This window comes from Pristiophorus japonicus, chromosome 13 (genome assembly GCF_044704955.1).
Source record: "Pristiophorus japonicus isolate sPriJap1 chromosome 13, sPriJap1.hap1, whole genome shotgun sequence".
In the NCBI taxonomy this organism is placed as follows: Eukaryota; Metazoa; Chordata; class Chondrichthyes; family Pristiophoridae; genus Pristiophorus; species Pristiophorus japonicus.
This window is the reverse complement of record NC_091989.1, coordinates 172,431,850-172,443,889: the sequence shown is the minus strand read 5'-3', so window position 1 is coordinate 172,443,889 and position 12,040 is coordinate 172,431,850. Positions and strand designations below refer to the sequence as shown.

At 43.6% G+C, this 12,040-nt stretch overlaps 1 protein-coding gene across 1 annotated transcript in view; it reads left to right on the top strand.

Moving 5' to 3' along the window:
• The window catches only part of dusp22a (dual specificity phosphatase 22a), a 362,961-nt gene that overhangs the window by 215,933 nt on the left and 134,988 nt on the right, over positions 1 to 12,040 (top strand). The window contains exon 5 of the mRNA XM_070897023.1: positions 9,159 to 9,208. Within this exon, the coding sequence (XP_070753124.1) occupies positions 9,159 to 9,208 (50 nt within the window). The remainder of the gene's footprint in view (positions 1 to 9,158; positions 9,209 to 12,040) is intronic.

Sequence of the window (12,040 nt, the reverse complement as noted above, 5' to 3'; positions counted from 1 at the left end):
TCCCGGGTCCGTACGAACCCGGGAGGCAAGAATTTCAGGACCACTAAGTTGTTGTTTGGTAATACTTCTATGTTGGATGTTGCCATAGCAACTGCTAACCAAAGTTCATTCAAAGAATGAAAGAAATACTTGCATTTCTATAGCGCATTTCACGACCACCGGATGTCTCAAAGCGCTTCACAGCGCTACACTTTTGGAGTGTAGTCACCGTTATAATGTGGGAAACCCGACAGCCAATTTGCGCTCAGCAAGCTCCCACAAACAGCAATGTGATAATGACCAAATAATCTGTTTTTGTTATGTTGATTGAAGAATAAATAATGGCCAGGACACCAGGGATAATTCCCCTGCTCTTCTTCGAAATAGCATCATGGGATCTTTTATGTCCACCTGAGAGAGCGGACAGGGCCTCAGTTTAATGTCTCATTCGAAAGACGGCAACTCCGACAGTGCAACGCTCCCTCAGCACTGCACTGGAGTGTCAGCGTAGATTTATATGCTCAAGTCCCTGGAGTAAAACTTGAACCTACAACCTTCTGACTCAGAGTACTGCCCACTGAGCCACAGCTGACAGGAATTCAGTAATTTAGATGAACATCCTGTACTTGCTGTAGGGCAGGACGTCACCAATAATGTCATCCAACATGCCTTCTGAGTGACTTCAGACCCATTGTTCCAGGAACTCTGAACAATTGTAACTGTAATGATATTTCAGCAAGATATATGGGTAGTAATGTCTCCAAAAGTTTCATTACTTTATTAGGAACTTAATAAAAGTATTAAATATCAATGGCATTAATATTGCCTAGATATAGCTACCGTTAAAGCTGTGGTGGGCTATGTTATACACAAGACAGTGAAGAGTTAGCAGTCTGTGGCAAAAGGAAGTGCAGCATTCTTAAATTTGCAGGTAATACAAAAATTAACGTGGGGATTAGTAATTCAGACCAAGCTGTAGGTTGCAGGAATAATTAGATAAGTTAGATGAATGGCCCATGTGTGGCAGATATCATTTAACGTGGACAAGCGCGGTGTTATCTTCTTGGGGTTAGGAAGCTCTAATCTATAACTTGCAGCGCTACCCATTAAAGGTGAAAGATCAAAAAAGAGACTGAGGGTGACTACTCATTAAAAGCGCACAAGCACACTGTGGTGACGTCAGTTACTTTAAGATTGAAGATCAAGTAGGCATCACGATGTAAAATCATAGAATCATAGAAATTTACAGCACGGAAGGAGGCCATTTCGGCCCATCGTGTCCGTGCCGGCCGACAAAGAGCTCTCCAGCCTAATCCCACTTTCCAGCTCTTGGTCCGTAGCCCTGTAGGTTACTGCACTTCAATTGCATATCCAGGTATTTTTAAATGTGGCAAGGGTTTCTGCCTCTACCACCCTGTTAGGCAGTGAGTTCCAGAACCCCACCACCCTCTGGGTGGAAAATTTTCCCCTCAAATCCCCTCTAAACCTCCTACCAATGATTTTAAATCTATGCCCCCTGGTTGTTGACCTCTCTGCTTTGAACCCCAGGATGTATCTCTGGCTTGTCCAGTCCAGTAAATTTACTGTCCTATACAATGTATTGATTGTCTAGTGTAGTATGTTCACGATAATGGCTCAAATCTTGCTGGAGCGGGGCATCTCAATGCGTGTGCTGTTAGTTAGACTTTGTCCTTCAACCTTCAACTGGAAGTGTTTTTGCCCTGTAACTTGCTGGAAGTACGAACTGTAACACGGGACCTTCGTGGATGACAAGACCAACAGTCGATCTCCGTAACCAATGAGATTTACGGATTGAGAAAGAAACAGAAGAGCAGCAGAGAAGGAAATTGGAGTCAAATCAGGTACAGAAAGAGAAACGAAGAGAGGGAAAGAAAGACAAAATACTTCAAATCTGAAAAATAAACTGAAAATGCTGGAAGCACTCAAGTATTTCCAGCATTCTCTGATTATAGAGGGAAAGAAAAAATAGACTAAGGAAGACAGAAAGGAAAAGTAAGAGAAAAAGATATATTTTTTTTTAAATTCTAAGAAGAATTTAATAGATGCAGGAATGAGACTGAACAATTTAAATAGTTCTCTTTGTGGGCAGGAGTGGTTGATTGGCATTGCAATAACAATTATCATGTCGCTAAAAGGGTACTTACGTTGTTAAGCATGAGCCCAAACTTTCTGCACGAGTTTAATGTGCAAATCCAGCAAGTTCTTAAAAATAATGGAGAGGTTGAGGGTGAGCTGCTGTTTATGCAAGGCAAGTGGCAATCGGCCAGCAAGTTACGGCGTTTTATACTTCAATGTACCACACTCCGAGGTTCCACACCGAGAGTTATACTTCAATGTACCACACCGAGAGTTATACTTCAATATTCCACACTCCGAGGTTCCACACCGAGAGTTATACTTCAATGTACCACACTCCGAGGTTCCACACCGATAGTTATACTTCAATGTACCACACCGAGGTGCCACACCGAGAGTTATACTTCAATATTCCACACTCCGAGGTTCCACACCGAGAACAAAACTGCAGCAAGATTCTGCTTTAGACTTACTGAGAAATTACACACTGAACTAAACATACTGAGTTATACCTCACTGAGAAATTACACACTGAACTAAACATACTGAGTTATACCTCACTGAGAAATTACACACTGAACTAAACATACTGAGTTATACTGCACTGAGAAATTACGCACTGAGAGATATCGCGCTGAGAAATTGCTGACTAAGTTATAGCGCACTGTGAAATTACTGACTGAGAGATGTTGTACTGAGAAATTACATGCTGAGAGATGCCACACTTGATTGAAACATACTGAGAGATACTGACTGCTCTGAGATTGTGTAGTTAAGCAACCATGGCCAACAAACGAGGTAAGAGACAGTAACAAACTAAAGGAGAAGGCTCACACATGCACAGAACAATGGAAATCCAGCAGACTGGGATACAAAGAAGGGAACATAAGAGGTGCAAAAAGGGAATATGAAAAGAACATGCAAGGTTTGTGAAAGCTAACAGCTAGTTTTTATAAATCTGTTATGAGTAAGGAGTGGTAAAGGGAAGATGAGCTCATTAAAACTGATACTGGCAAGAATATAATGGACAATAAGTAAATGGTAGACTTGTTAAGTGAGTACCTGTATCCATTTTCACAGTGGAGGAAGAAGACAGAATACCAGCGGTACAAAGGAACCAAAAAATAAGTCAAGGGAACAAACTTAGCGGTTGAATATAAGTTTTAAGAAGTGGTAATGGAGAAAATAATGGCACCTGATGCTTTTCACCCCAGGGTATTAAGAGAAATCGGTGAAGAAATTGCAGATCATAATTTGCAATTTAGTCATAATTCTCCAAAGCTCTTTCGATCAGAATGTTTCAAATGCCAATCCATTATTTAAGAATGGAGGGAGAGAGAAACAAGAAGTTAACTACAGACCTGTCAGTTTAAACAATTGTGGGGAAGTTATTACAGTTATTCATCAGAAGCAGAGTGACTGATCACTTGGGAAGTATCATTTGATCAAAGAGAGTCAGCATGGATTTGTGAATGGTGGGTCATGTCTGAGTAATCTAGAAATTAGTTCAAGGTCAGTAGCATGGCGGACAGGGGACTGTCAATAGATGTTGTCCATATGGACTTCCAGATGGCATTTAATAAGAGAGGGCCACCAGGGAAGGCCACCCAAGAGGGGGTGCCGAGCTGCATGAGTGTGGCCCGGCTGATCCAATGGCCGCCATTGTTGTGCCAACTGCAAAGTCGGTCGACATAAAAAAGCTGGCAGCCGCGGTGCAAGGCCTTCCCCTTTAAGAGCGGGCGGGACGCCCCAGTCACCACAAGCTTCGTGACCCGTAAAGCTGTCGGTGGCATCGGCCTGTGCGATGACGTCATCGCCGCGTGTGTCGCTGCCCGGGTCGAAAACTACGGTGCGCGGCACAAAATCGTTTTCACCGCCACCATCCCGGGGGCAATTCTGGGTGGGTCGCTTCCGCCGCCTGTCCCCGGGCGAAAAGTCCTTCTCGCCTCAGAAAGGGCTGCACAAGTTCCGAGTTTAGGTATGCGAAGCGCATGCGCTTCGACCCAGAACTTGTGATCTGTCAAGAATCCTCGGGACAGAATTTGCTGTCAAAATAATGGTGAGGCTACTAGTTGTTACTTATGCGTGAATGGTTCAACAACTTCAGGTGAGAGGCAGATGTGTGGTTCAATTCAGCTATTGTTGTCCCAAAGTCAAACATTGATGTCTGAGTTGTGCCATTCTGCCGTTAGCTTTGCGAAAATGGTATCTTGCTGTCTCCCTCACCGTTCAATGGTATCTTGCTGTCTCCCTCACCGTTCAATGGTATCTTGCTGTCTCCCTCACCGTTCAATGGTATCTTGCTGACTACCTCACCATTCAATGGTATCTTGCTGTCTCCCTCACCGTTCAATGGTATCTTGCTGTCTCCCTCACCGTTCAATGGTATCTTGCTGTCTACCTCACCATTCAATGGTATCTTGCTGTCTCCCTCACCGTTCAATGGTAGGAAGTTGCTGTATTTGCCCAGTAGATACAAACTAAACTCGCTACAGAAAGTTAAGTCTTGTCATTTCTAGTCTAAGTACCCTTTTAATGATGTAATAAGTGTCAATCAACCTCTCTAGCCCTGAAAATGAACTATTACATGTGTGGAGTCTCATTCTTTCTGTTGTTGGAGATTTAAAAAAATATCAAATAAAATTTATTTTACTTTTTTTACTTTCTCTTTTTCTCTTTCTCCAAATCCAATCCTTCATCCCTTCTCTTTATTTCTCTTTCTGGACATGATTTGGCATTGAATTCACCCACTCTAATTTACATGTCCTTCTCAGTCCTTGTGCTGTTAAGTTCACAATCCTTCAATCTGATTGGTTAAGGAGATGCACAGTTGCTTATCCGACTCACTCAGGTCCCAGATGCCCGGTTTCCCTCACTGCGCCGTTATCAACACTTTCAGCAACTTGCCACGCGAACAATTAAAAACCTCAACGTGCACGGGCAAGTCTAACTATTGGCAGAATGCTTTAGATACCCGACCTGGAGATCTCAATGAAACATATACGATTCTGAAGGGGATTGACAGCATAGATGCTGAGAGAAATAAAAACAGAAAATGCTGGAAATCTCAACGGGTCAGGCAACATCTGTGGAGAGAAACAACGTTTCAGGTCGATGACCCTTCGTCAGAACCGGTGAATGTTTGAAATGTAACAGATTCTTTAGGAAGCGCTGGGGCAGTGAAAGGGGGAGGGGAGGAAAGAACAAAAGGGAAGGTCTGTGATAGGGTGGATGGCAGGAGAGATTTGAGAGACAAAAGGGACGATGGGCCAAATTGAGATGGTAATAGCACAAGTTAGGAAACAAAAGATGCTGAGAGGTTGTTTCCCTGGCTAGAGAGTCTCAAACTAGGATAAGGGGTCGGCCATTTAAGACTGAGATGGGGAGGAATTTCTTCACTCAGAGGGTTGTGAATCTTTGGAATTCTTTACCCCAGAGGGCTGTGGATGTTGAGTCATTGAGCATATTCAAGACAGATATCGCTAGATTTTTGGACTCTAAGGGAACCAAGGGACATGGAGATCGGACGGAAATGTGGAGTTGAGGTTGAAGATTAGCCATGATTGGCTGTAAAGCGCTTTGAGACGCCCAGTGCTCGTTGAAGGTTCTATATGAATGCAAGTCTTTCTTTCTTTCTTTCTTTCCTTCTTTCCTTCTTTCCTTCTTTCTGATCTTACTGAATGGCAGAGGGGCCGAATGGCCTACTCCTGCTCGGATTTCTTATGTTCTTTTGTTCTTATGCCCTGTTGCAGCAAAATCTGGCCCATTGTTACTGCTTAAATTACAGGGGAGGAGCTGGATCCAGTGAGTAATATAAATGTGGGGCATTTAGCTCTTTGACTCTCACTGTGCGATTTATTGCCAGTTAATCTAAATGGTTAACGTGCAGCCTGCTCTTAAATGGAAATGGAAATGTCATTAGGTGCTCTCAGGAGATGTTGTAATTTACTGTGAGGCACTCGATGTGACAAAGGATTGTCACGCAGAAAATTAAAACAATCAGTAAAACTGACCACAAGACAGAGTTGGGGTTAGCTGTTGTTGATGAATTGAAACCAAAGGTCTGACGTCACATTAGAAAATATACTCTCTGCCGTTTGCCTTTGATACAATAACCGGCTCCTTGGAGTTACAAGCTTGGCTTCACACTATGGCTATTTCCCAGTTTTCCACTGCGCCAAGTGTAAAAAAATCACAACTGTGCTGAGTAACACCGCTCGACCAAGTTATTGCAGGTGTTATCGAGTGAGATTCCTCGAGTTGTTATTTGTAGCGAAATTGTAAATGCATTCTTTGTAAACGCAATGGGCCAAACAATGCGGAGGCTTCCTGCGGGCGAATGCCTCCGGCCAAAATTTATTTTACCAAAGTACCTGGTGGCCCCGGAGGAACGAACACTTCCTGTCCAAGGCCTAGATGCACAGCCCAGTGCAGAGGCCCACACATCCCAGGAACGTAAGCACATCCTGGGATCACGTGGGCCTGGACCACCAATCACAATGTAATATTCTCGTTGATGAGAATGGTGAGTTGTGTTTGTACGAGCTCCCATTACTATCAATGCGAATACCCCCCCAAAATACAGAAACACAACACAATAAATTAAAGAAAAACACCTCCCATATTTAAAATTAATTGAAATTGAGTTAAGTGTTTTAGGAAAATATTAATTTTTTTGAAAATGTTTAAAAAATGTTTTAATAGGGTTAAAAATAAACTTACCTTAATGGACAGGGTTTTTAATATAAAAATGAGTGATAAAATTACATTTTTCTACCTTGCCTGCTTTTACCAGGCGTAAGAGTTTGAAGGACATTCGCTGGGCAAATAGCTTAAATCTCTGCCTGCGAAGGCCCTTTTCCCGGGGATGTGTTGGATCTGTCAAGAGAAATTTTGACAGATCGCAAGTGCAGCGTGCGTTTTGCGCGCCTAAACCCAGAACTTGCGGGGCCTCTTCGGTCACATGCGTACGTGGAGAGGCCGCAATCGTTATTTCTATACCTTGCCTACAAACCTGCTGTTCATGTAGACCCCGACGGGTTGGTTTGGCAATCACACACTGCTACAGGGAACATGCGTCAGAAATTCAGGGTTCCCATTGTTGTCGTCCTATCTCTCACTGCCTTCGAGTGCCTGCTCCCCTGCTGGGAGCAAGGAGTTCTGACGAAAGGTCATCGAGCTGAAACGTTAACTCTGTTTCTCTCTCCTGCTGAGTGCTTCCAGCATTTTCTGTTTTTATTTCCGATTTCCAGCACCCGCAGTATCTTGCTTTTATATTGAGTGAAGGAATTATCCATTACGGGTTAGAAATATCAGCAGCTTAATACGTTCGCAGGATGTTCCTTTGCTCACTGATTTGGAGTGTCAGCTGTGGCTCAGTGTGTAGTGCCCTCGCCTCTGAGTCAGAAGGTTGTGGGTTCAAGTCCCACTTCAGAGACTTGAGCACTAAAATTTTAGGCTGACACTCCAGTGCAGTGCTGAGGGAGTGCTGCACTGTGGGAGGTGCCGTCTTTTGGATGAGATGTTAAACCGAGGCCCCCATCTGCTGTCTCAGGTGGACGTAAAAAATCCCATGGCACTATTTCAAAGAAGAGCAGGGGAGTTATCCCCGGTGTCCTGGACAATATTTATCCCTCAATCAACATCACTAAAAAAAACAGTGTGGTTATTGTCACATTGCTGCTTGTAGGAGCTTCCTGTGTGCAAATTGGCTGCCGTGTTTCCTGCATTACAACTGCGACTACACTTCAAAAATACTTAATTGGCTGTAAAGTGCTTTGGGACGTCCAGTGGTCATGAAAGGTGCTATATAAATGCAAGTCTTTCTTTCTATTTAATGGAGGTAGTAACTCACTTAAAAGAAAACGTTGCCTATTGATTTCATAGAATGTTACAGCGCAAAAACAGACCATTCAGCCCATCTAGTCTGTGCTGGTATGTTTCTCCACATGTGTCACTGAGTCTAATTCCACTTTCCCTGTTCCCTCCCCCATACCCTTCCCTATTACTCTTTTTTTTAAGCAACTATCCAATGACCTTTTAAAAGAGCTGATGTACGAACTCAGCTTCACCAATGGTCTGTGGCAGTGAATTCCACACTCCAACCTCCCTCTGTGTAAAGAACGTTTATCCACCCCCTCCTTTAATTCTTTTTGTGATCATCTTAAGTCCTGTTAGTGTCTCATCGACCTGTGGAAACAATCCTTCACTGTCTGCCCTCAGCACAGATATGTAGTACATTAACTGGCTAGCCATGTGGTAACTAGTAATTATAAAACAAGATCGAGAAATGCCTAATTTTTACACCTACGCAGGGTATATATGGAATAATATGCAAATGCTGGAATCCCACTCACGCCGTGGATTGTCGCAGCTGGTTGGGTTTTATTGCCAAGCAGTGGGATCGTTTAACACACAAGCTTGATGGACCTTGACAATCTCAGAGGCAACAGACTCAACAATGAAAAGCGTAGCCTTTTAAAAAAAAAAAGATGTGGGTTAATTATAACCTATCCCGGGATCGGGTGCAACATTGGTTTTACACCCCGTCTGAATTTCTTCACCATTGAAGTCAACAGAGAGTTCTATTGGGCGGGATGTAAAACCGGCGTTCCACCTGATCCCATGCTTTTCCCGCCCAGCGAGTTGGGGTAAAATTACCCTGCCTCCCCCGCCATGGTTGTGGGTTCAAGTCCTACTCCAGGGACTTGAGCATAAAAACCTAGGCAGACACTCCAGTGCAGTGCTGAGGGAGCACTGCACTGTCTGAGGTGCCATCTTGCGAATGAAACGTTAAACCGAGGCTCCGTCTGCTCTCTCAAGTGGGCATAAAAGATCCCATGGCACTATTTCGAAGCAGAGCAGGGGAGTTATGGGCCAATATTTATCCCTCAATTAATATAACAAAATTATCTGGTCATTATCACATTGCTGTTTGTGGGAGCTTGCTTGTGCGCAAATTGCAACATTACAACAGTGACTACACTTCAAAAGTACTTCATTAGCTGTAAAGTGCTTTAAGACGTCTGGTGGTCGTGAAAGGCGCTATATAAATCCAAGTCTTTCTATTCTTTCTTTGGCAGGACATGAAGTACCTTTGCATCGCTGCAGCCGATTCGTCAAACCAGAATCTGTAAGTATTGACCATCACTACTGCGGCACGTTGGTCTAGCGGTATGATTCTCGATTTGGGATTTTCAAAATTGAAATGTGAGAGGTCGTGGGTTCAAATCCCGGACGAGCCCTGCTAACTTTTCCTATTTTCTATGTTTCTATAGCAGGAATGGGGTACTGAAGTTGCATGTTCAGCCATGAACTCATTGAATGGCGGTGCAGGCTAGAAGGGCCGAATGGCCTACTCCTGCACCTATTTTCTATGTTTCTATGTTTCTATTGCTCAAAGCCTAGGGCTGGATTTTAGGTTTTTCTGTTTCAGGTCGAAAACGGAGGTGAGGCGGGAAAGTTACCGGCCGAGAATAGTTTGCGGTTTGGTAACGAAGTTTCGGCGTCTGGGCCCTGCGTCAGAGGGTGCAACGCTACTGTGGGCGTTGTACACTTTTTGTGGCGCATCGATGGGAAACTCAGGAGCTAAAGTGCTGGGCTGTGTGCGCTGCAAGAGAGGCCTGGGGCGGGGTGAAAAAATCCTTAAAAAAAAACACACAAAAACATTCCCAAAACACTGCCCACGCCACCACAACACAAATTGCTAAAAACATTGGAAGAGCAAACACTCGCACTTACCTTCAGAGTACTTTACCTTCTTCACTGTCGCCAGCTATGCTGGACCGCACTGCTTTCCCAGGGGTCATTGCAGGCGCACTTCTAGGTGGATGTATTGTGGAAAAGTCTAAACTACGGCCCGTGTCGCAAACAGGGGCATTGCACACCCAGCGCAGCTCTACCTGGAGGTGCTGCTCAGTGCTGCTGCAAAACCCAACCCGAGGATTGCGACCCGGGGCGCAGGAGATCTGAATGAAACCCGCAGCGCAAAAGACCAGCCTACAATGAATAAAGACCTTCGAGAGGGATTTACCGAGGAACCCTCTTCATTCTTTTACCTGAGAAAGCATTGGCACAAGTGTATATTTTGCTGTGCTTTTGGGGTTATTTTGTCACTCCTCCAGTTTCTCGTGTCATTGCTGAAGAGGTGGAATCTTAATTTGGTTTTAAGAGGCCTATAATTGGGGCATTAAGTACTTCAAGGAGAAATAGAGTTTCTGTAGTACAGGGCCACAACATGGGTTTTGTGTGGTTTAAACATCTACACCATAGATTAGGTCGTTTGCACCTTTTGATTTTTTGTTATTATTGGGGAGGAAGTTATTAAGTCAAGGCCTGTAGTCCAGGTCACCGCCAAGTTTGCAAAGAGTAGGAGAGAGAATGAGGTAAATCAAGAGATAATGGTAAGGTGCAGCCAGGCGTAAGTTTTTAAAGCCTGTCGATGGTGGAAAGAAGGGATGGCTGAGGGAGATAAGGAGTTCTGCATTTTGAGGTAATGGGACAGAATAAGTTCGATTAGGACACAGTGCAGCGAGTCTTGATTTCAACATAGTGAGGGTACAGGAAAAAGGAAGGGCGTCTCGGGTACTGTATTTGGAACTTTTGAGGAACAAGAGAGGAAAGGGTCAGAGGTCCAATAACTATAAAACAGAGCGAGAGAGAGAGAGAGAGCGAGAGAAAAGGATCTGATGGAGTGAGACGGACAGAGACTAGCAGTGATCAGATGATAACTGTTAACTCTTTATGAGCAGAAGCCTGTCCAAAATGTGAATAGTGCCCTTGTATCTGGGTAGGGTGACTTCTAACACTGCTCACATTTCTGGGCAGGATTCAAGAACAGCTTCTCTTGATCAGTGGTCCCTCTCCCATTTCTAGCCTCCAACCTCTTCTCCTCTTTCACAACCTTCTTGTTTCACTTGTATCACTCCTTCTATGGTCATTGCTCTTCTAGACTTTCCTGTCTTTCTCTCAAACTGCAGATTTACTATCCTTTTCACTCTCCCTCCTCCCCTACCCTCACTGTATTTCACAACTTCCTATTCCAAATCTTCTTAACCAGGAGCTCAGAACCATGAAAATTCTTGCTTCTCTCAGCTTTTCTTTACAGAATCTTAAGTCTTTGAAAACCCAAGCATGGTGTCACTTAATCACCACTTGCTGATGTTCCTGTCTTTTGCTCTACTCTAGTAAACCCTGGCGGTGTCTTGTTTGTTGGGCTTTGACTCGTCATTTTGGTTTCTCAATAATAATTTTTTTTAAACTGTCCAAGAGTGCAACAAAGGTGCAGAGGAGACTCCCCAAATTTTAGAGCAGTGTTCAAGTCTCAGATAGAGTTAAGAGTTGTTGAGGGGAAAAATATGCTTGGACACCAAATTTCTTGAAGGCAGTTTCGACAATGGAGATGTGTGAGACCAATTGAGATCAGAGGAGGTCAAAAATAGCAATAGTTGAAGAGGTACTAAGGGTGGAGACATCAAAAGTAAGAGGGGGTAGCTTTGGTCAGGCTTGTTAGAGACATGGAGAAACATGTCTAAATTAACAAGGTTTCAATAAATGCCTTCCTTAAAGTAGCTGTCAAAGGAATATAGTCCCAGCACATTAAGCTTTTGCACGTCATTGGTGCTAATCAGTAAAATATGTCCTGATATTTTTTCAATGAGTGCTAAACAGTGGCTGGGCTAAATGGATAATCCACTAGTTTGATGCATGGAACCACTTTGATTTACTGGTGTGGGCTTTAATAATAAGTTGAATTCAGATACAGTCCCCACTACTTAAACCAGCCAGCTTTAAATCGAGCAGTTTAACCTGTATATTTAATACCTCTAACTGGTGTTGGGGTACAGCTTGCACTACGCAGCACCAACTGTAGTAACAAACATACTCAATGAGTAGTTCACACTTGTTAAGATGCAATTAACTTGTATATTTAATCCCCACTAAGTGGAAAGGAATTTATTGAACC